At 38.6% G+C, this 23,907-nt stretch overlaps 1 protein-coding gene across 1 annotated transcript in view; it reads left to right on the forward strand.

The window, feature by feature from the left end:
* The window catches only part of LOC137293519 (kinesin-like protein KIF16B), a 56,109-nt gene that overhangs the window by 22,108 nt on the left and 10,094 nt on the right, over positions 1 to 23,907 (forward strand). Inside the window, exons 18-25 of the mRNA XM_067824119.1 lie at positions 1,252 to 1,389; positions 1,763 to 1,848; positions 6,856 to 6,977; positions 8,799 to 8,852; positions 9,369 to 9,525; positions 9,784 to 9,885; positions 10,322 to 10,483; positions 11,930 to 12,747. Coding sequence (XP_067680220.1) covers positions 1,252 to 1,389; positions 1,763 to 1,848; positions 6,856 to 6,977; positions 8,799 to 8,852; positions 9,369 to 9,525; positions 9,784 to 9,885; positions 10,322 to 10,483; positions 11,930 to 12,747 — 1,639 coding nt within the window. The remainder of the gene's footprint in view (positions 1 to 1,251; positions 1,390 to 1,762; positions 1,849 to 6,855; positions 6,978 to 8,798; positions 8,853 to 9,368; positions 9,526 to 9,783; positions 9,886 to 10,321; positions 10,484 to 11,929; positions 12,748 to 23,907) is intronic.

Raw genomic sequence — 23,907 nt, forward strand, 5'->3', positions numbered from 1 at the left:
TCTAATCTTTATCACTGAATCGCTGCATTGTAAATATTCGGTATTGTGATGCATGTTGAACATGTGGAAAATATCGTAACAACATGTGGTGCAGTTGTGTCAACACCAGAACAATGTACAAGATTTGAAGTCTATGTAAACAATAGTGTATGAACTGATTCAACTATAGTACCATGTGACCTGTGCCAGATTCACGTAACTGTCGCATCTTAACTTAAGCAGCAATTCTCCTGTAGATAAAATGTGTCAAACAAAATATGGACAAAGATATTTAGATAAAGATGAAAGCTACATTGAAGACTCCATGCTTACAATAATCTCACTGATAAAGTCCGGATGGATGGTGTAAGTTCATATCCTTATCGTCGGTCTGTCTAAAGATGAACAAGATTGCCATATCTCTATGGAAATGTTGGCCCAGTGAATGCAGAAAGTATGGGGAATGGAATAGAAAGGTTCAGACTGTATCTCGTGAGGTCTGTCCAGCCAAAAGGTGTTATTGCATGCAACAGTGTGAAACATGTAAATTCTGTTTTCCTGTTTGACTTTTTTACAACAGACAATAAGAGTCTTAGGGACCGTTCATAATTTATGGCTAGGGGGTGATGATGATTTCAGCAGGGGTTCACATTTTTTTCTGGGGAGGTTGGGGGTCATCAAATTTGTTCACTTGTACTAGGAGGGGTCATCAATTTTGTTCACTTGTACTAGGGGGGGTCATTAATTTTGTTCACTTGTACTAGTGGTGTCATCAATTTTGTTCACTTGTACTAGGGGGGGGACATTAATTTTGCACGTTAATTATATTAGAAACTATTGGAAGGAGTTGAGGGTGTTTTTGATTTTGTATGTGACATGCAGAGGGAGGGGGTGGGGGACACTTACTTTGTACATAAATATTACAGGCGTCTTTCACATTTTACATGCTTTTCCCAAAAAATCATCATCACCCTCACAGAGTAGGCCTTCAGCATTCCATGCTTGCCATGAAGGGCGACTATGCTTGTAAGGGGCGACTAACTGGATCGGGTGGGCAAGCTTGCTGACTTACTTGACTCATGTCATCGGTTCCCAAATGTGCAGATCATTGCTCCTGCTGTTGATCACTGGATTGTCATGGTCAAGACATCGGTATTTACAGACCCCGCCATATAGCTGGAATATTGTGGAGTGTGGCATAAAACTAAACTCGCTCACTCATCACCCTCACTTCCTATAAGTATATTGATTTAGCATTTTTTCTTTCCCCAGGTCTCTCTGGTCCGGAAGTTGAGAGGGAACACTGTGAGATACGCTACTATGACCAGGATGTATTCCTCCACCCTCTTGGAGATGCCTTGTGCATGGTCAATGGCTACCCTGTCAACGAACCAGTCAAACTTACTCAAGGTACTGCTTTAGTATTTGAATGATGGGCAACAGATAACCAAAAACATTAACAGCAACGGTTTTTATGATATGTTTTCTACATGCAATAACTTGAAAATACAAAATATTTCTCACCATCAAAACTAATGTTTGAGATTAGAAATGATAATATAACTGATTTCCATGCATATAGTTTAAGTCAGTGATAGGAATGAGTATATTAAGAAATGTTTCAATGAATGAATAAATATTTACCATAAGCACTCACTATTATATCAAAAGGGATATTTTCTCCCCACAATCGGTAATGAACACTGATGATCATTCAGTTCTAAAATTACAATTTGTCTTTAATCATTGGATAATGATACTACTAAATTGTCTCTTTCTGTAGGTGCTGTGATTGTTCTTGGAAGAACTAACATGTTTCGCTTCAACCATCCGGAAGAGGCAGCTAAATTGAAAGAAGAAATGAGCAAGGTAAAAGTTATAATTGATGTAAAAAAAGTATGCTCAAAGCACACACTCACTCACTCAACCACCAAACCACTCACTCACTCAACCACTTGCTCAACTCGTAGACTCTTTCAGTGTTGTCACAACCCTTAACGTACAGTACACAACCCTATGGGCTTAAAAAACACATGAAACCAGAGGTAGATAACCAGATGTGGCCACATGATATGCAGTAAATATGGACAAAGTGTGACTATGTGTCCAAATCCACCCTCCTGTGAATGGTAACCTCTTAAGGATGAGAAACCCAGTACACCTAATGGCTGCAAGAGTTGTATGATCCACAGGGAGTTGAGATTGACAATATGATGTGCTGTTGAGATAGACATCCAGTGATCAAGGGAAAAAAACATAATAAAACGTCGGTTCCAAGATATCATATGTTGAAAGTATTAGAGAGGTTTGTGTTTGTGAGAGTCCATTATGGCATCATCAGTCTCACCTCTAGCCTGTAGATCATACATGAAGTTCATCATAACGCGGGATCTACACCCAGCTTCATGCAGCTTTTGGATATGTAGAGTTGATCCCGCAAAAAATAAACTGGCTGTGAGTCTCCCTTGTTCAAGCTGTCTGACTTCATCTCAGAGGCTTTGAGGAAGAGGGCAGGAATGAAGATGGCAGGCGTAATTATATTGACCTTTACTACTCCAGATGGAGAATGCCCCCAAATCCTCCTTGACCTATTGCAACTCCTGCACTACATATGGATAATTTCAAATAAATGTTTTTAAGACACAGACAGAATCACTATATAATTCTTGCCAGGCAGCCATTTCTACTGTGGTGAAGTGCTTGAAAAAAAACTGACAGGAACAAGCAAAGATGAATCCCCCAGCAAGGAACACTAGGAGCAGCCATTCAACAAGAAGCATGGGCAGTTTGATGACTGCACACAAGCCAGGACCATGTTAAGAGAAGGTATCTGCATGGGCCTAGATTTTCGAAGCACACTTAGCACTAAGATAGTCGTAAGTTAGTGTTAATGTATGGCACTTACAAGTATCTTAGCACTAAGAGAGCTTAAAAAATCTAGGCCCTGATCTATGCATGGATCAGCAGATCTCTGTAGTAACCATGTACTAATTTTAAGTACAGCAAGAGCCATTCAGCAATTATGAAGATATCTTCGTACTTACTGCATGCGTTTTCTTTTTGTTCTTCTTCATTCAAGTTCCAGATCCTTTGGGAATCTTACGAGCATGCAAACAAAATCAGCTACTCATTATCAGCCAGAAAGAAGGACAATCTGCTGATGCAGTCACAAACTGTTTCACATGGATTAGAGTCTGATCGTAATATCATACTATCATACACTAGGTTTAACTTTGACCCAACAGAATTTGAAACAGGCGATGAATATTTGGAAGTCTCTGCCTCTGTTGCAAGCCTCTCATCCACATAAGAGTGAGTGAGTTTAGTTTTTATGCCTCTTTTAGCAATATCCCAGCAATATGACGGCAAGGGACACCAGAACTTCACACATTGTATCTATGTGGGGAATTGAACCCCTCTGTCTGGATTTTTGAAGCTCTCTTAGCGCTAAGATAGTCAAAAGTTAATGTTGACAACTATCTTAGCTCTAGGAGAGCCTCGAAAATTAGGCCCTGGTCTTTGACATTACAAATACAAGCAACTGCCCTCTATTTCAGAGGAGATAGAACATTTGCTTCTTCAATACAACAAAATTTGGGCAAATTTGATGGTTCCACAGAGGCTAGATTAAGTTGGGTCTCTGGCACAAGATTTTTGTCTCTTATAACACATAATACTCAAACGCTGTCAAGCAAAACTCATCAACCATGCCACTGACAACTGATTTTGTTTGAGGTGCAGTGAATGTTGCCTTTTACCTTTGCTGAAGAAGAATCTGTACCCAACACATGACAGCATCCTCAGATGCTGTGGATGAAGAGTTTCCAACACTGGTACGGTAGACATACACCAGAGTTACGTTTCCTACCTTGTATCTACCCTTGACGGTGTCTCTATAAGACCCACTCCAAAGATGTTTCTTCATTCTGAGAAGGATTCTTTTTAAGCTAATCAGGATAGAATAGAACAATCTGTGCCTCTCGTGCAAATTTTACTGAAAGTATTGTGAACAGAGAGGATAAGTGCCAGGCCTGGAGGTCAGTGGATTGTAGGCCCTTACTTGACAACCAACTGTTTTGTTCCATTCAGTCCTGACAACCTGGCATTAACTGTGGATTGTGTTTTACAACTGCCAAATTTCAACCAGATTAGACAACTACATCCTACCATCAAGTAGGTATGAAAGGTCATGTGGAGATGTCAAATCACCAAGATTCCTCTTCCTGAAGTACATTCTTTCAGAGGTCCTTTCAGCATTAGATTCCTGCATTACAGATCACTGTCTGTCCAGTCAGACCAATTGACATTATGTGATTCCGGTATTACAGATCACTGTCTGTCCAATCAGACCAACTGACATTATGTGATTCCTGCATTACCGATCACTGTCTGTCCAATCAGACCAATTAACATTATGTGATTCCTGTATTACAGATCACTGTCTGTCCAATCAGACTAACTGACATTATGTCACTCCTGTATTACAGATCACTGTCTGTCCAGTCAGACCAATTGACATTATGTGATTCCTGTATTACAGATCACTGTCTGTCCAATCAGACCAATTAACATTATGTGATTCCTGTATTACAGATCACTGTCTGTCCAATCAGACCAACTGACATTATGTCACTCCTGTATTACAGATCACTGTCTGTCCAATCAGACCAACTGACATTATGTGATTCCTGCATTACAGATCGCTGTCTGTCCAATCAGACCAATTAACGTTATGTGATTCCTGCCAATCGGACTAGTTCACATTATGTGATTCCTGTATTACAGATCACTGTCTGTCCAATCAGACCAATTGACATTATGTGATTCCTGTATTACAGATCACTGTCTGTCCAATCAGACCAACTGACATTCTGTCACTCCTGTATTACAGATCACTGTCTGTCCAATCAGACCAATTGACATTATATGATTCTTGCAGCATCAGTGGACCACCCAGACTGATTACTGTGTCCAATGCCAGCTCTGAAAGTTTTATTTCCAAGGTTCAGAACTTTCTAAAGTGACTATGTAAATATGACCAAAAGTAATGTAAGAACCAGGAATTATTTCTGTAGTGGAGCTATCAAGGAGTTACATCATGATTGAAAGTATGATAAACTGGAAGTCACATAACAAAACCTGAAATAAAGATCAGAGAGATGTTTTTTTATACATGTGTGAATCTATGAAAACATGCATAATAACAAATATGAAAGGTACTTCCCGTGAATTACTTGTGTTTCCCCACATCAGGTTTCGAAGTCTTCCAAAAGTGATCTGTTAGTTGTTTTTAACCTTTAGCATTGTAAGTAACTGTTGAATGGTATGAAATCACAAGAATTTGTCTTATTGTCAACTACGCTAGTGTACACTAGAGCAATAACCTGTTGTACCCTTTGGTGTATTCTGGCAGTGTAGGCATCAATAAGGGGATTCATAAGACTTGAAGGAGCAATGGACATCATTGCCAGTAATTCTTAGAACACATCCTCTGTCACATGTAACATGTAGATTACCTAGAAAGGGAAAACCTCACATGTAACATGTAGATTACGTGTGAGGTTTTCACTTTCAAGTCGACCTTAGATTTGAGGCTTTACTGAAAAAAAGCGAATAATCTGTCAATGTAGATATCATGAAAAAAATGTTTGGCACTGTATTTCAGAAAACAGCCTTATTTGGAAAGCTCAGTCTGAAAAACTATGTTGTTTGAAACAAAATCAAAGACAAAAGTTTGGTTGTGTTTTATTCTGTGTAGAATCTGTTGTTGTTTCTATATCTGTAGTTTCCAAAAATGTTCAAGAATTTCTCCACTGTAGTGTAAAACTTCACAGCATCTGATCAGTTGAGTATCACTGGTAGAAAAAGTGGGTAGTCTGTATTCTGTATTTAGCCCCAATCTTGACAGTGTACTGTTAGTGTATTCTTTGCAAACTGCTGTATTGTCCATCTGCTCCTGTCCATGTTTGCACACCATCCTAATGTTGACAGTTTCAGATGTGGGTTGAGCAGACAGGCTGCACACATCACGATGTGGTCCAGCAAGGTTAATTACCTCGGACACTTATCACAATCTACATAATGCTATTTTTAAATCAGAATTCAACACTGAATAAAAGTATTTAAAAAAATGTACAGAATGTTTGAAATGTTCACCATTCCCTGACCTGCAATGATGGATGCATGTTATGTGTTACGACAAAATTAAATGTCCCCTCTGTGTTGGTACATTCCAAGCCTGGCAAACATGGCCAGCATTAACAGTGGACCGCTGTGCAGGTCATGTCAATATTGAACGATGATCTGTCGTGATAATGAAATTACCAGTCGTCCTAATCACGACTGTGTGGCCAAGCAGGCCAGCAACAGACACTACAATGTTTCTGAGACCGCCTTTGTAAACTAGATTGACTGACACCTGAGTTCAAGTGACACAAAGCGTCATGATCTTTTTGAACAAACCCTGTGGCTCTTGAATGTCCATTCTGTCTCATTTCTACTGGTAATTATCTGTTTTCTTTGTCTTCCATGAAGTTTGTTGATGTTGTGATATAGCAAAATATTATGTCTTTTTTTGTATTTTCTCTCCATTTTTTGTTGTATTTTTGAAATTGAAAAGTGCTATTCAGGAATCAAGTTGAAAAAATGGCAGTATTGTTTGGTGATATGTAATTTTTATGGCACAATTTACATTTAATGCTTTGTAGGTAATAAACATAACTTTTTTTATGCTTCTACAATGCCATATATATGTACTGGCTTCCCCATCAATGATACTTTCTTTATAGGGAGAAATGAAACCTTGTGCGATCTTGCCATGACCTGTGGACATTCATTGGTAAACACAATATTTACGGTCATGGCCTTCTGTTTCAGTCTACCTCAAATCTGAATCTTTCGACCAACTCCCTCCTGAGTCATTCTCGTACATCTCTGCTGAGCCACTCCATGACAGATCTGTACCGGTCTACAGACAGCCTCTCTCCACAGAGCTCTGGGTGAGTTTGGGGACCACCAAGGCATTGAAGCATAGGTGGGGGTGTAGGTGAGGGAAGAAAGTTGTTTAATTTTAAGCATCCTTGACTATGTCTAATGTATATTTATAGCAAGTTCTTTCATGCCAGTATGTGCTGGTCTACACCCTACTTCCACAGTGTTCATGTGGCGGTGGTCCAGGCAGTGGAATAGTAGGGCTAAAGGGAAAAAGGACGAGATGTTTTTATTTGAGATGCCAATGACTTGTGTATATTTATAGCATGTTCCACCATGCCAGTATGTACTGAGTCTGTCAGAGTTCTGTTTTGTCCTACTGTTTCTGAAGGCCATGCATGGATGTTAAATTAGTTTGATGTGGAGTAGATTTTTGTGTTGTGTGCCTTCAGTGATTCTCCTGTTGTGATTCCCTTAGTGTAGGTCTCAGACGTTGTCATATTAGAAAGTTGTTTGCGTCTTCATGTCTAAGAAATCTGACTGTTCATATCTGTTGGTGACTTTCCTGACCTGAGAGTAATTAGTTTTGTTGGGAACAAAGGTGGTTCTGTAATCGAAGTCACCATGATTCATGGAGTTGCATCCCTTGGACATCACAGAGACCCAAAATGTGGGTTTGATTCCCAGTTGTAGCTTTTTCCAGTTATGCATTTGAGTGAGTGAGTGAGTGGGTTGGTAGGTGGGTGGGTGAGGGGATGAGTGAGTGAGTGAGTCGGTGGGTGGGTGAGTGAGTGGGTGAGTGAGTGAGTGAGTTGGTGGGTGGGTGGTTGAGTGAGTGAGTGGAGAGATTAGTGGAGGGGGTATGGACTTCCATTATTGTACCCATGTGAGGAGTCAAACCCAGGTCTTTCAACATGATGAGCAAACTCTGTAAACACTAGGTACCCCACGTTCAGATAGTGTTCATGGTAAATTTTGTTATGCCTTTCCTTGAATGGTATAATGGCATTCTTGACTTTCTCTATACCATGTCATGCAACTTTATCATGCCAATCATTCCATGGTATATAATGAAACTTTGAACTTTTGTTTATTACTTTGGTGTAATTTCTTTTCATAAGTGCACAACTGTTTGCCACGGATGAGCACTTCATGAATGAACCACATTTCAGTGACACATTTTGTTTTCAGATAATTTCACAATGCATACCCATACAGATGGCATGAAATGTTCCTATTTGGACAGGAATGTTTAGATTCTGTAGCCCTGTTTGAATCCAAGGGAGTTTAACCCAAATTTTGTACATGTTGTCAGATGTTATGAAAATGTGTATTGAGAGTCAAAAAGGCCTGATGAATATGTGGTTGACCAAATAGTGAGTTATGGAACATTTGATGTCGGCAAGAAAGTGAATAATTAGGTTTAACTCCTAGTTCAAGAGTATTCTCAGTTATATACATGTGTATAACCTAACAGTGGAATACCCAAAGTATGCAGGTCTCACTTATTTACCACATTGATGAAACCGACATATCCGGGTGTGGTGCTGAAAAAACAGGAAATTTTACCTGCACAGAAGGCATTTGAACCTAGGTTTCAGTTTGCCCAAGGGACACAGCTCTGCACTGTGAATTGTGGCACCTTATTCAGCTGCACAACCTGTGCTGCCTCATGCTTGTGAAACAACTTTGCTGTCCAAAATACATTTTACAACACTACCCATACATAGAAATCATACAGATCTAAACACATTTTGTCATGATGTGCGTAATACTAATCACTACAATTAATTTCTTGGAAGTTCATTGGTGTGATTTTAGTGTTTGCTGCCGAGCATGTGATTATGTTGTGCACACTAATTGCATGTGTCTGCATGTCTGTGTTCCAGTTGGGAGCTTGAGCATGTCCACAGGGAGGAGTTGGAGAAGTTGGATCAGAAGAGGTGAGCAGACGTCACCTCCATACACATGCACAGTGGCCCATGTCTGAACCTTGCACTGGGGAATGGCTCCAATTAATTCTAGAATCCGTAACTCCATACTAAGCTGTATTTTGTGTTTTAGACAACATTCCATCCTGAATGTTATCAGACCAACTTGTGAAGGTGTGAAAGAACTCATACACAAGTCATGAACATTGACATTGGTTGTAATGTGAAAAATTAACTTTCTTCTGTCTTACCCCATGATATAACTGTGTGGCAGACTGTTGGGTACAACCCATACTTGTAGTGAAAGCAAACCAAGATTGATTTCTTTCAATGTCTCTCCTGCAGAATCAGGATTATATATTCCACATAGCAATCCTAACACTTTGACTGTCATGGGTCTCTGTTAATTTTGAGACTTACTGTCGTCTGATTGCTAAAATACCTCTACGGACCATGATCCGTGTCGCACGGGTCTTCTATGAAATGAAACAGTTGATACTGATGTGTACAGTTGTGGCATGTATTCAGACAGGAGATTGAGGAACTGGAGGAGAGGTATCGCAGCATGGAGGAAGATAGGATGATTCGGCAGATGGCGCTGGAGAAGGAGCTGTCTGAGAAGCAGGAGTGTCTGGAGGAGATGAGGGAAAGTCTGCAACAGCTGCAGCATATGCTGGGGTCAGAGGTCCGTATAACTAGAGGTCACTCCATACTTGGATCAGTCCTCAGTAGTTGCAAGGGTTTGATGTCAGGGTTGTGTCATTATGAAGTTAGTCATACATCACTGTATATCATGGCCTCTTCTGCTAGCACTGAAGGAAAACCACTGTGAGGTCAGATGCTTTGAAACAAGACACTCACTGGTTTGAAGGGTCTGTACCAGTCAGTTTTGTAGAATCTGTATGTTGTGTGGTCCCTGTTGTATGAGACAGTTCTGCTGCAGGATGCTGAGCGGCTGGACTACGAGGACATGCTACAGAAGCTGGATGAGCGGGAACAGCAGCAGCTGGCGTCTGCCCGAAGGATGAAGGCCGAGCTAGAGGAGGTCAGTCAGACAGGCCATCAGTGTTATAGATTGTTTCTTGCAGCTTACTAATTCCTTGAAGTTATTTGCAAGGTGTAGTGAGTGAGTAAGGTTTTACGCCTCTTTTAGCAAAATTCCAGCAATATCACAGCAGCGGGAACACCAGAAATGGGCTTCACACATTGTACCCATGTGGGAACTGAACCTTGGTCTACAGTGAGGTGAGCAAACACTGTTACCGGTTGGCTACCCGGTCACCTCTTTGCTAGGAAATACTGATTGTGGGTCAAGCATACATTTGCCCTGATGGTTATTGAGGCTGGTCAGCACCAAGCTGTGTCTTATGAAACGTTTGTAACTCTGTTTCCTCTAAAAATGTACAGATATGTGTGTGGTGTAACTGAAACACTGATCTAAGCAGCCACAAATCCAACTCACTCTGCTGTCTGTCTTCCAGGAGATCGTGGAGCTGCGGAAACACCAGGACGAGATCAAGGCAGATTGTGATAATATGGTAGACAAGCTGGAGCATAAGGAGCAGGAAAAGAGAAAGCTCATCTCAAACCTGGAGGAAGAGATTCGCCGGAGGAAGGACTCACTGTGTGCCGAGAAAACTAAGGTCAGGAAGATGCAGTGTGTGACTCTGGGACAAAGATGGGGATTTTGTGTAATGTGTCTATTTTGGCATTGGCATTTTGGTGTGGAGATATTCAAACACAAAAATGTCACAGTCATCATTCTTAGTCATTCATGTGTATATTTTATTATCCAATTTTATTATGATGTAGTGTGGTAAAAAGGCTATCCACACCACTTAATACTCTGTACAGTTTTGAAAACAATATGCTGTTTTCTCCCAATATAACAATGACAATTCTTCTTGTCCTCAGTTATCCAATGTATTATATTTCTGTTCTATTTTGAAAATTGCCCAAAACCCATTCAGTGCTGTAGCTCCATTTTTTACCATATTTGAATAGTGACACCCGCAAAGTTGCCACCAGTGTAAGTACTGTCACATGTGAGTGAAATTGTTTGTTTTTGGATAGAACTTGATTTGTATGTTTGCAAGTTTGATAGGGCATGAAGGTGAGGCGTGCCAACAACTTATCACATTATTTGTGTATTATGTAAAATGTCATTGTTTGAATTGCTATTTAGTGTTTGGCTGAAGAAAAAGTTACACAGACTTTCCAAAGGTTGCATTGTATATTTAAAAGAATAGCAGTGTCAGTTATGTCAGCTGCAGATGTAAGGTACGAATTCTCATGAATCCCATGTGATGCACAGTGCATACTATAGACAGTGTATACTACAGACATCTGTTTGATTTCAATGCATATAAGAAGTCTCCTGCCACACCCTTTCTAAGATCAAGGCAGAGGTAGTAGTGTGCACACCAAAGCTGTAGTGACATACAGTGCCACTGTGTTTAACATGATATACGGACTGGAGAAGAGAAACACTCAAACATCTATTATCAACTGATGTGTAAATGACTTATCGAGTAATATCACAATCAAATTATATGAGAGGAAATTATCAGGTAATATCAGAGTTAACTGATATATTTATCAAATGATATGTTATGTAATGATATCGCTAGTTATCAAATGATATCACAGTCAGGCATCAAGGATCTCTGTAGTAATGACAAGATGGTATTGATGATCATCCTTTATTTCATAATTGTAATTGCCAAGGTTATACACACATTGTATATTATTATTATTATTATTAGATATATATACAACACACATATCCACTTACTAGTGCTTGCTCAAGGTGCTGGTATTTTTTCCCCCTTGATCATTGGAATTCAATCTCAACTACACATCTTATCATCAGTCTCAACTCCCTGTGATCATACAGCTTTTGCTGCCACAAGGTGCACCAAGTTAATCTGGCTTTGAAAATTGTATGATTACAACAAACTGCATTATGAGTGCTTGAGAACTTTGTTAGTTTCTACACAGATTCTATTACAGGTGTAATTAAGAAACGGATTATTGATATTGTTGTCATCAGTAAATGCCACTCAAACCTCATGTTGAATCTTCTCCAGGGATTGAAGTCCATCGAACAGGAGAAGGAGCAGATACTATTGGCTCAGAAACAGTTGGAAGAAGAAAAAAACAAGTTGTTGTCAAAAGATGAAGGTTTAAAAAAGAAATTTAGTGAACTCAGTGAGAAAGAGAAATCATCAAATGTGAGACTTAAGACACTTGACCAGGAGAAGAAGGAGAGATGGAAACAGCTCCTCGATGAGGTAGCAGAGGAGAACAAGAAGATTGAGGAGGCGTGGTCAGATCTGAAGGAACATGAGGTCCAGTTGGAGGAAGCTTTGAGGAAAGCTGTCTGTGATAAGGATGAGGATGAGCGACACTTGGTAGAGTGTGAGCAGCGCCATCTGGACTCAGCTCGTGAGTTGCTGCGGGAAGAGGAGGAGAAGGTGGCAGGTAGGGAGCATGAGCTGATAGAGCAAGTGGAACGAGAAATGGATGAGTGGGAGAGAGAGAAAGCAGAAGGAATTGGTCAGATACAGCAAGAAAAGGACAGTCTTTTGGTGTCTGCTAGGACAGTTGCTATGGATAAACTTGAAAAAGACATTGAGGATAGGACGGATGCAATAGATTCTCATGCAGCACGAATTGTTGATGAGGAAGAGACTGTCCTAAGGCTAGAGAAGCAGTTAAATGCGAAATTGACAGATGTGCACAGGGAAAAAGAGGCAATTCAGGAAGAGAGGCAGCAGACATCCAAAATGGCAGATGAGCAATTGGAGCAGAAGAATAAGTACATAGAGGAAATTCATTCAAAGATGACAGAGATTGATGATGAATGTGAGGCAGAGCTTGAGAGGATCAAGAAGGAGAGAAACAGGTAAGTCAGGCATTGCCAGTTATAGCTGACATCTATCTTTCTGGACTATGTCACCATAGATGCTCCACAAGAAGGACAGGTGTACAGAGCTATTTGTTTGTCCACTAAAACTAATGAGGATATGGTGGTCACAATGTGAGTATCTGTACTAAGCTTCTTGTAGAGTCATAGATGAGGCCATACAAAATAATCAGGATTAGGTATATACCGTGTGACTTATGTGGCAATGCTTCTCGTTGTGTAGACATGTATAGGCCCCATGCCCTATGCATGTCCACACGAACTAATCAGGATTAGGTATTCACATTGTGACTTTCATGTCTGTGTTTCTCATTGTCAAGTCATACATGTTGACAATTGGGGAAAATAGGTCCAAGAATAACATACATGTGCAGTCCCACAAATGAGCATTTGGTAGTCATAATGTGTGACTTTGCTGGTTGTGTGTCATTGTTCCCAAACTGTGTTGATTGTTGCTTAGTCTGTCCAATAAGTGGATGTGTGATAGAGATTGTGTGTTTACAGAATATTGCTGGATTTATGCCAAGCTGCATTTTAAACATTCATTATTGATGACAAGAACTGATTTGTGTATTCAGTATTTGTATCAGAAAAAAATTACTTATGGACAGATGGGAATTTTCACTGTGAGAACTATTCAGACTTCTGATATTAGAGTATACAGATTTTACTGCTGAGACATAAAATATTGAAATGTTGTCAGTGTAATTTATTTAGTTCATATAACAAAAGAGAACGTACAGTTTGTGAGTGAGTGAGTGAGTTGAGTTTTACGCCGCACTCAGCAATATTCCAGCTATATGGCGGCGGTCTGTATATAATCGAGTCTGGACCAGACAATCCAGTGATCAACAACATGAGCATCGATCTGCGCAATTGGGAACCGATGACATGTGTCAACCAAGTCAGCGAGTCTGACCACCCGATCCCGTTAGTCGCCTCTTACGACAAGGTGAGTCGCTTTTTATGGCAAGCATGGGTTGCTGAAGGCCTATTCTACCAAGGGACCTTCTACAGTTTGTGAAAAAGTTTGTATCAACAGAGCACATTCATTTCTTAAAGTTGTTATCCATCTTGATTTAATGTTCAGGTTGAGTAAGGAATTTAAAATTTCAATAACAGCATTTCCATGGTGTTCCTCGTGATCTTGGGCGATGGGGTAGCCTTGTGGTTAAAATGTCTATTCGTCACGACGAAGACCTGGTTTGGGGACCCCTCATGGGTACAATGGGTACATGGGTGGTATTCTCCACTGATATTGCTGGAATGTTGCTAAAAGCAGCGTAAACCCCAACTCACTCACTCACTCACCCACGCCTAGTGAACTGTAAGAACATGCTCCAATAAACTGAATATTTATTGAGTTCTTCAAACAACTAGCACCCATTGATGTGCATCAGTAAAGGAGGTGTTAATCAATATGGTATATCTCTTGTGTTTGTTATTTGATAATATCCTGAAGCAGAGCCACCTCTGAAGTAGCGTCTATTGTATCATATTGCCACTAAATGCTCAGATCAGAACATTGTCAAGTGTTGCTGGCATTGTATGATCAGACCCCTAAGACATATTGAACATCAAAGGTGTGGTGCACCTTAGGCTGTTTACCTTTCTGTTTACTTGGCTGTAGAGATGAAATGTCCCTTTGGACATTCTCATATTAAATTAAGCATGCTGTATGCAGACAACACAAATCTTGACTCCAAACTGTCCACATCCAGTGTCTTTGTCTTTGACAGTAGTGAGACATACACTTGATGCCATCCAAATTATGAGCAGACAAATAAATTGTACATAAATCTGCCCTGTTGGAGAAATCATAGTTGGGGCAATCCCTTTTGTGTAGGAGATGCAGAGTTTATAGTTTTCATGAACTAGTCATCTGGAAGTTAGGATGCATTAAAGTAGCATGGAAATATGACTTATAACTTCAAAATATTTGCTTCAGGTGTGTCCAGGTGAATTAGAGTACTAATCTATTAACAAAATCAAATTTTAATGTATTTCAGTCATTCAGTATTTTCAAAATTAAAACAAAATCACATTTAACAGTGATAGGAGAAGCAAGTTTAGTTGTGTAAAACTGAACCATGGTAATTTACTAGTTTAGTTGTCATAGTTACTGTTTTCAGATTTCTCACGGAGAGTTTGCAAAACTGGTAATGTAACTGAAGCTATATAAATCATAACTTTTTATTATCACATGTAAACTAAACATATATCATAAAATGATATCTCTGTGAATTATCAGATAACATCACAATATCAAATGGTATTGCTTGCTTTAGATGATATCACAGCTTAGTAACAAATATCAGTGAAGTACGAGACAATATCAACACTGATTGTGTGCTTTTGAGAAGCAGTTGTAATGATATCTCAGTCACATATCAGTCGGTATGACAGTTTAGTAACAAATGATATCAGCGAATTACGAGGCAATATCAACACTGATCATGTGAATTACAAGGTAATATCAACACAGATCTTGTGAATTACGAGGCAATATCAACACTGATCATGTGAATTACAAGGTAATATCAACACTGATCATGTGAATTACGAGGCAATATCAACACTGATCATGTGAATTACAAGGTAATATCAACACTGATCATGTGAATTACGAGGCAATATCAACACTGATCATGTGAATTACGAGGCAATATCAACACTGATCTTGTGAATTACAAGGTAATATCAACACTGATCATGTGAATTACAAGGTAATATCAACACTGATCATGTGAATTACAAGGTAATATCAACACTGATCATGTGAATTACAAGGTAATATCAACACTGATCTTGTGAATTACAAGGTAATATCAACACTGATCTTGTGAATTACGAGGCAATATCAACACTGATCTTGTGAATTACGAGGCAATATCAACACTGATCTTGTGAATTACAAGGTAATATCAACACTGATCTTGTGAATTACAAGGTAATATCAACACTGATCATGTGAATTACAAGGTAATATCAACACTGATCATGTGAATTACAGGGTAATATCAACACTGATCTTGTGAATTACAAGGTAATATCAACACTGATCATGTGAATTACAAGGTAATATCAACACTGATCTTGTGAATTACAAGGTAATATCAACACTGATCATGTGAATTACAAGGTAATATCAACACTGATCATGTGAATTACAAGGTAATATCAACACTGATCATGTGAATTACAAGGTAATATCAACACTGATCTTGTGAATTACAAGGTAATATCAACACTGATCATGTGAATTACAAGGTAATATCAACACTGATCTTGTGAATTACAAGGTAATATCAACACTGATCATGTGAATTACAAAGCAGAATCAACACTGATTGTACGCTTTTGAGAAGCAGTTGGTAATGTTACCTTGTCTATGCATTCTACTTGTGAGTTCTCATCATCACTGAGTCATCGTTCATGTTATCACTAATTAGTGTTTATTATCCCAGGTAAATACTTTGTCAAACAAGAGATAGATAAGACATGTGTCCCTTATTGAGCCTTACATTTGTGGTTGAGTGTCCTTATACAGATTAACCATCAGCAATGTATAATTGGCAAGTGTTAACAGACAGACAGACAGTTTATTCAGCATTTAAGGCCAAACGACCCATAGTACAGTAACATGGGGTTTTTTTTCAAAATTTGCATACGTATCACGTTTTACCTCTAAAAATAAACACATTTTTCAGAAAACGTGCAATGGAGATAATAACATCCTCATTCTTCGAATTTAATAGATTTGTCATAGAATGTTGATCCTTATACCCTGTACATAAGTGTGGAAGATATTTATTTCGCAGGTCTCAGTAGTGCTTGCACACAAACAACACGATATTCATCCTCGACCTCATTGCTGTTACATTTTACACATAAAATTTCATTTGAATTTAAATTTTCACATTTACATTCACACTGTACACGGAAATCATGCAAGGAGATTCTGAGTTTACAGAAAGCTCTTCTCAAAGATTTGTCATGTAATACAGTTAAATATTTTTCTGGCTCTAGTAACGATTTTACAAAAGCATAGTGGGAGAGATATTTAGATGAATGTACATAAGCATGCCAATCTTGGAAAATATGTCTATAAGTCTTTGTTCAAAAATTAAATTAAACAGCTTTTTATCACCGACATCCTGTGATGTCTAAACATAAGAAAACCGACACTTACAAAGAATATTTCTGATATCAGACACCCAGCTGTTTTTACCTTTATCATCTAGTTGTTTGAACATGCGATAACATTGATATGGGTATCTATAAGCATCCATATGTAACAACTTTATCCAGTAGTTGACTGCTGTTAATTGTGTTGAAACAAAGATAGAATATCTGCCTGTATCGCCAAGAATTGCTCTGTTGGAAGCATATTTACAGACACCTAAGTATTTCTTAAAATATGAAGTTTGTATTTTTTCTATTGAATCATGGTATTTTAGACCCCAAATTTCAGAACCATATAATAGAATGGGTGCAATCTTATTATCAAAAATAGAAGTGTTAACAGCAGATATTAGATAAGGATTCTCATCATGAAGACAATTACTGAAAGAAATGCTTGTGATACCCTGTGAAAATATATACAGTTCCCTTAATGATCAATATTCATGTTATTCTGTATGTAGCTCTACACTTACCACATATTTGCCATCATGAGTTAATAAGTTTTATGATATGTCAAATTTTAGGTGCAGAAAAAAGACATTTCAATGAAAATTGTGGTAGAAGATGTTTAGAGAGAGTATTTTTAGTAAACAGAATGTATTATATTAGTTTCATTATTTCAGGACTTTTCAAAATACGGTATGGGTCTGGTCCTGATGGGTGTATTCAAGTCTTTCAATTGTTATAAATCATTATTAAAATCTTGACTGTTGTACTAGTTGCACACCCAGGTTTTACACTAATCCTGTATACCTTATTCTCTACAAAAACAAAAATTCTTCTATATGGTTTTGTAATGTGTGGATGATTAGACAGAAAGAGGAAGGCAGTTCCAGAACCCTCCAGCGTTGACTCAAATGTATCAATGTTTGACATCTCTTACATCAACGACACTACTACCATTAAACAATGCCTTTGTCTGTGTATTAACTAGTGGTAGCCACATGCTACCTGTTTGTTCTCCATGATCCATATGCCTGTTATCTATTTGACACCTAACTGGAACAGCTAATTAATCCCCCTGTCACAGCTTGATTGTCTGTATTGTCAATTAACACTTTAGCTTCAAGTCCCTCTACTTTGTATAACTAGCAGACCGACCAATCACGACTGATTATGTTAACAGTGAGCTGTCAGACTTTGATTCTGATTGGTTGCTGTATTATGACTAGCTGGTCATTGGTCAGTGTAGTCTGATCTCAGTGTAATGTAGTTAGCTAATGCTCTCTGGTTATAATCATGGCCAGTAATGACAGTCATGGAGCCAGTTGAGTCACTAGCTGCTGCTGTAGGATCAACATCAGAGAGATTAACCTTACCCATGATGAAGACGTGTGCAGTGTGTGATAAAAGGTACTTTTTGGTTGTCTTTGTGGCCTTCACTTATAAAAGCTATTTGCTTGTGATTTAATGGAATAGTTTTCAGTTCATTTCTTATAATTGGATATGATGTTTTGGGTATAAATTGCAAATTACATACACAGATGCTCACAAAGGCACTTGCACACTCACATGGCCGCATGCACGTACATGCACATACATGCACATGCACCACTGATCATAATATGATAGCTTGCTATGTTGTAGAGGCAGATAAGTAATTATTGCAAGTACTTAGAAATATTACAGTTTCAGATGTTTGATGTTGAGATTTTGTGCCTCTGACTATTATATGCTTCTATATTTGTTTATCAAGGACACCAACATTGAAGCATCCATTGGTTTGTTCAGTTATTTATATCTTTGTATATGGACTGAGAGCCTCTGTGTCGTGTTACTAGAGTTTAAAAAATGGCTGTGTCTGTGTGGAATGACCCCATTTCAACGTTGGTTGTGTAAGATGCCCATCTTCCGAGATGCCTTGTTTGCTAAGTACAAGTATTTAACAAGCCTGTCAACCCCAGTTAGGGAAGCCGAATTCTTATTGAGAGATTAGAGGATGTTTATAGCTAGGAATGTTTGGTGGCCTTGTGAACAATCCATCATTGAGATGTTGTGTGACGGTAGAACCTATTGGAGTATCTGGTTGTTCAGTATTTGGTAGGTAGGCCCAAGGCTTGAATTAAATAGACAGTAATGCATATATGCAATGGACATTGAAGTTTTTTATTTACATGAATCCTTCTATGTTTATTTGGTTTTTTTTAAAATCTTCCTTTCTCTGCTTTTATTGTCGATTGTATTGTCTTATTTCCTATGTATAAACGCTCATGAAATAAAATGTCACATAGTAATGGGTCATTTTATGGAAAAGGGGCAGCTTTGTTTGTGCACATGGTTGAATTTCATATCTTTATGTATGACATGTCCTCCTTATATGTGCAGACTGTGTTTATTTATTAAGATTTCAGATACTGATACTTGCTGTATATTGTGGGAATCTGACCAGTCATTTGCTATAGCCCAGGGCAATGCTCATTGTTATAGTGGTGAACAAAGAACAGTAGACAAACAGTTACTCCCAAATAGAACCTAGGGCACTGTGTAAGACAGTGTATTGAACAATGTCTAGAACAATGTCAAGGACAATGCCTAGAACAATGTTTAGACACTGCCACGACTATCTCTGGAATAATGCCAAGAACAATATCAAGGACAGTGTCTAGAACAGTGCCTAGGACAATGTCTAGAACAATGCCTAGAATAATGTCAAGGACAGTGCCTAGAAGAATGCCTAGGACAATGCTTAGAACAATGCCTAGAATAATGTTGAGGACAGTGCCTAGAACAATGCCTAGGACAGTGTCTAGAACAGTGCCTAGAATGATGGCTAGGACAATGCCTAGAACAGGGTCTAAAACTTCTATAATAATGCGTAGAACAATGCCAAGGACAGTATCTAGAACAATACCTGAAACTGAGGCAGAATTGATTCATCATATCATCCTGCACTTGAGCTAAGTTCCTTTCTGTTTTATTGATATGGGAAACTGAATAGTTTACTGATAATTGTTAGAAATGATACAAAATTTCAAAAAAAACATTCGTGCAGTACAAGTTCAAGTTATCGTGGTCACAGGGTTACATGTAGCTTCTCAGCTGAGTTTGTATGTTGTTGATAGTACTGCAGACAGCTTCCATCCAATATTTACTTTGAAGTCCACCAGTGTTGCATAATCAATAACTGGACCCTGCTCAATCTCCTGTACATCCCTCAGGACAAGGTAGAACAATGGATATTGTGTAAAGTAGCAGAACTAGCATTGGATCTCCTGCAGACATGGCTTTAGCCGCAACTGGCTGGGAGGGGCGAGGAGGGAGAGAGTAGAAGGGGGTTGTCACATGGTTCCCTCCAGGAAAGTCACATTTTAAAAGTACCTGCTGGCGTTAAACCCACATTTCAAGTCCAAACCTTGTTGCCTTGAAAGCCACAATGAGTAAGGGAATCATTATCAAATAACTGTCACTCATTGACCACAATGGATTTAAATGACTTGTTTATTTAGTTGACATATGATGGTTGTCTTCTTTATTTTTGTTGGAAGTTTGTAGTTTACATTACTCTTTTTATTTTTATTTGTTTTTTATCTTCCTTTCTCTGCTTTTATTGTAGACTGTACACATAGTAATGGATCATTGTATCGAAACTAGGCCATTTCATCTTTTGTTCTTAAGAAAATTTCATTTGTATTTATTTTTTATTTATGTCCTCATATAAACTACTTTGGTTTGTCTGAGTCGTATATTGCATCAGCAGAGACTTTTGGATAAGAATTTTACATAAAGTGTATTGTGACATTTCAATCTCAAAGCAAAATGTCATTGCTGCAATGATGACAAAAATACAGACTTCGGAAAATCTAGTCATAAATTTTGTTTAAAAACAGCAATCAACAAAAAGAGTTGTTAGGGTTCACATATGTGACTGTTTATAAGTATAATTGTGGTATAAATGACAAAATAACATAGTAACTGAAACCACAACTATAGCTCTTATCTCAAACAGTTATCAGAAAAGGATAAAACATTGAATTCCTTTTGCCTGTCCATAAGTTGAAATGCTTGAAGGAAATGTTTGCTTGTAGTTAAACCTAAATAATTTGTAAAAGGTAGTTCAGTACCTGTGTGAGGCAGCTAGTTTGATATTAATTATTAACAGTAACATAGATTAGCATTGCTGAGAGAGCCACATTCACACAATCACTCAACCATGCCCATTGCCAGTTAAGCCACACCATGTTCCACTTAAAAGTGGCTTTCCCAGGCTGTAGCCATTACATGTGTGACAGGGACTTCATGACTTAGTGACAGGGTTTAAAGCTCCTGTCATCATCAGTGTCTAAGTTATGGAGGTATCAAGGTTAATAATGGATAGCTTGTTATGAAGATTTATTACATGTCTGTGTGACATGTATATAATATGGTATGTATATTGTGCTGGTTGTAACATGCTGTGAACAGTGAATAGGTCATTGATATCATGGGTTGTGTAATGCTAATCTCTGCAATCACCTGCAGTTAAACCTTTAATCACCTCACTAAAAACATTTGTGCCAATACCTGCCAGATTATGGCATTCTTAGGGACTATTAGTTGCTCTTGTATCAAGGAACGTTATTCCAAAGAAAGTGTGAAGTTGTGTTATGTGTAATATGCAGGGTTCCCCAGAAAACCCGCTGATATAGCACAATGTTAAGTGAAAATATGCATAAAAAACAAACACTTTGTTGCTTCTGATGCAAAAAAATCACTAATCTAAACCAGACAATTCAATACTATAGGTAATAAATATAACTGAATTGAATTCTTATTTCAAACTGATTCAAACGTACACTTGATAATTCTTAAGAATCCAGACTTAGAGTCATATACCTGAAATTTTGATTTTGATTTTTCCCAAGGCCACCATCACACACACACACCCTCAAAAGAAAAAAAAACATTGGAGAGTCAACCTGACCTCCATATAAAAATGTCTAAGTTCTAAGTTCTACACTTTGCAGTTCTACATGGGCCAGCTGAGCGAAAAAAATTATTTGGATTCATTGTTTATTTTTGTAATTATTGTAGAAGAATATACTGTTGCCAGTGTCTTTTTGATGTCTGGTTTTGATTGGCTCATGCAATTTCTACTCCCAAACTGTGCCCATTCCTGCCAGCAATCCAAGTACTACAACAATGGTAGTTTGTGAGTAAATAAAGGTGTGATCATGTCCTGTTACTGTATTGTGGAACACAGACTACAGCTACCATTCCCAAGATTGATGTCAATCAACTGGATGGAGACATGGTCATTCCAGAGCAGGCCCCATTCCTGTGCTTTATGATAGGGGTGTAACTCATGGTTTATGTTCCTGCCTTGGGCATGCATCAGAAAGACCGTCAACTCATGAATAACATTTAACATGTCACCAGCCTTGCATAGCTGTCAGTGTTCTCACCTGAGAAGGGCGTACATGGTGGATGCTCCATGCTGAAATGGAGACACGGGTGAAATAGTTGTTGATCTGAGGGAGTTATGTTGTCATTGCTGAAGGAAGATGGAGGCAGGGGTAGCTGTCACTGACTACATAAGATCGAATTGAGACAGAGGTAGTTGTCACTGATGAGGTAAAGCTGAGATAGAGGTAGTTGTCACTGCTGGGGTAAGACTGAGGTGGAGGTAGTTGTCACTGACGAGGTAAGACTAACGTAGAGGTAGTTGTCACTGACGAGGTAAGACTAACGTAGAGGTAGTTGTCACTGACGAGGTAAGACTAAGATAGAGGTAGTTGTCACTGATGAGGTAAGACTACGATAGAGGTAGTTGTCACTGAAATGGTGAGATTGACAAAAACTAAGGAAAATATTGATGTCACTGATGAAAGAAAATGTAAGTGGAGGTAGTTACTGTTATGAAGGATGGTTGAGATATGAATAGTTGTTACTGATGATAGTGGACCCAGGTTGAGTGTTGGTTAATGTTCGAAAATATGTTGAACTGAACAAGCCATGGAAAAGAGATGTCAGATCGTTAGGAACAGCAACAATGAAACGACATGGTAATCATGGAGGTAAACACAAACTGAAGCTGTAAACGACACAGAGACAACAGCTATTGGACCTCCAAGATCATGCAAACCCAATTTTGAAGGAGACTAAGTCCAGTATGAATAGTGTATATATATACAGGTATCTATAATCAGACCATCACATTGTCAAATATCTTATTCAAGTGAAGCCTTTGGCAAGATCTGATAGCATCAGATATTTAATGTTGGCTAGGATAATAATCTTCACGGGATCCCAAATCTCGCAATTGACCTTTTAGCGACGGTCTTCAATCTTGAAAGAGTGTTTTCCGAACAGACATAGAAATTTGGTCAGATGTCTTCTTCAAAGTGTAATTGTTTTTGTTATATGAGATGGGTTGTGCCATCACAAGTATAGACTTATCTTGTAGCCAATTTTAGATATCTCAGTGACATGGATATTTGATCTGGCTATAGTTGTATGTGCAACTGTGAGGACCAGCCTTGGGTATTTGCTTTGAGGACAAGTTCTGACTTTTCTACCATGAGGGATGGACTTAACGTTTAACTGTGAAGAATAGTCCTGACCTTTTTGCTATGAGGACTTTTCCATTAGATGTTCACTATGAGGACTAGCCATGAGGTTTTCAGTATGTGGACTAGCTATGATGTTTTCACTTTGAAGACTAGCCCTGAGGTTTTCACTGTCGGGACTAGCCCTGATGTTTACACTATTAAGACTAGCCCTGAGGTGTTCACTGTGAAGACTAGCCCTGAGGTTTTCACTGTGGAGACTAGCCATGATTTCACTGTGGAGACTAGCCCTGAGGTTTTCATTGTGAAGACTAGCCATGATTTCACTGTGAAGACTAGCCCTGAGGTTTTCACTGTGAAGACTAGCCATGATTTCACTGTGGAGACTAGCCCTGAGGTTTTCTCTGTCTGGACTAGCCATGATGTTTACACGATTAAGACTAGCCATGAGGTTTTCTCTGTCTGGACT

This window comes from Haliotis asinina, chromosome 8 (assembly GCF_037392515.1).
Source record: "Haliotis asinina isolate JCU_RB_2024 chromosome 8, JCU_Hal_asi_v2, whole genome shotgun sequence".
Taxonomy (NCBI): domain Eukaryota; kingdom Metazoa; phylum Mollusca; class Gastropoda; order Lepetellida; family Haliotidae; genus Haliotis; species Haliotis asinina.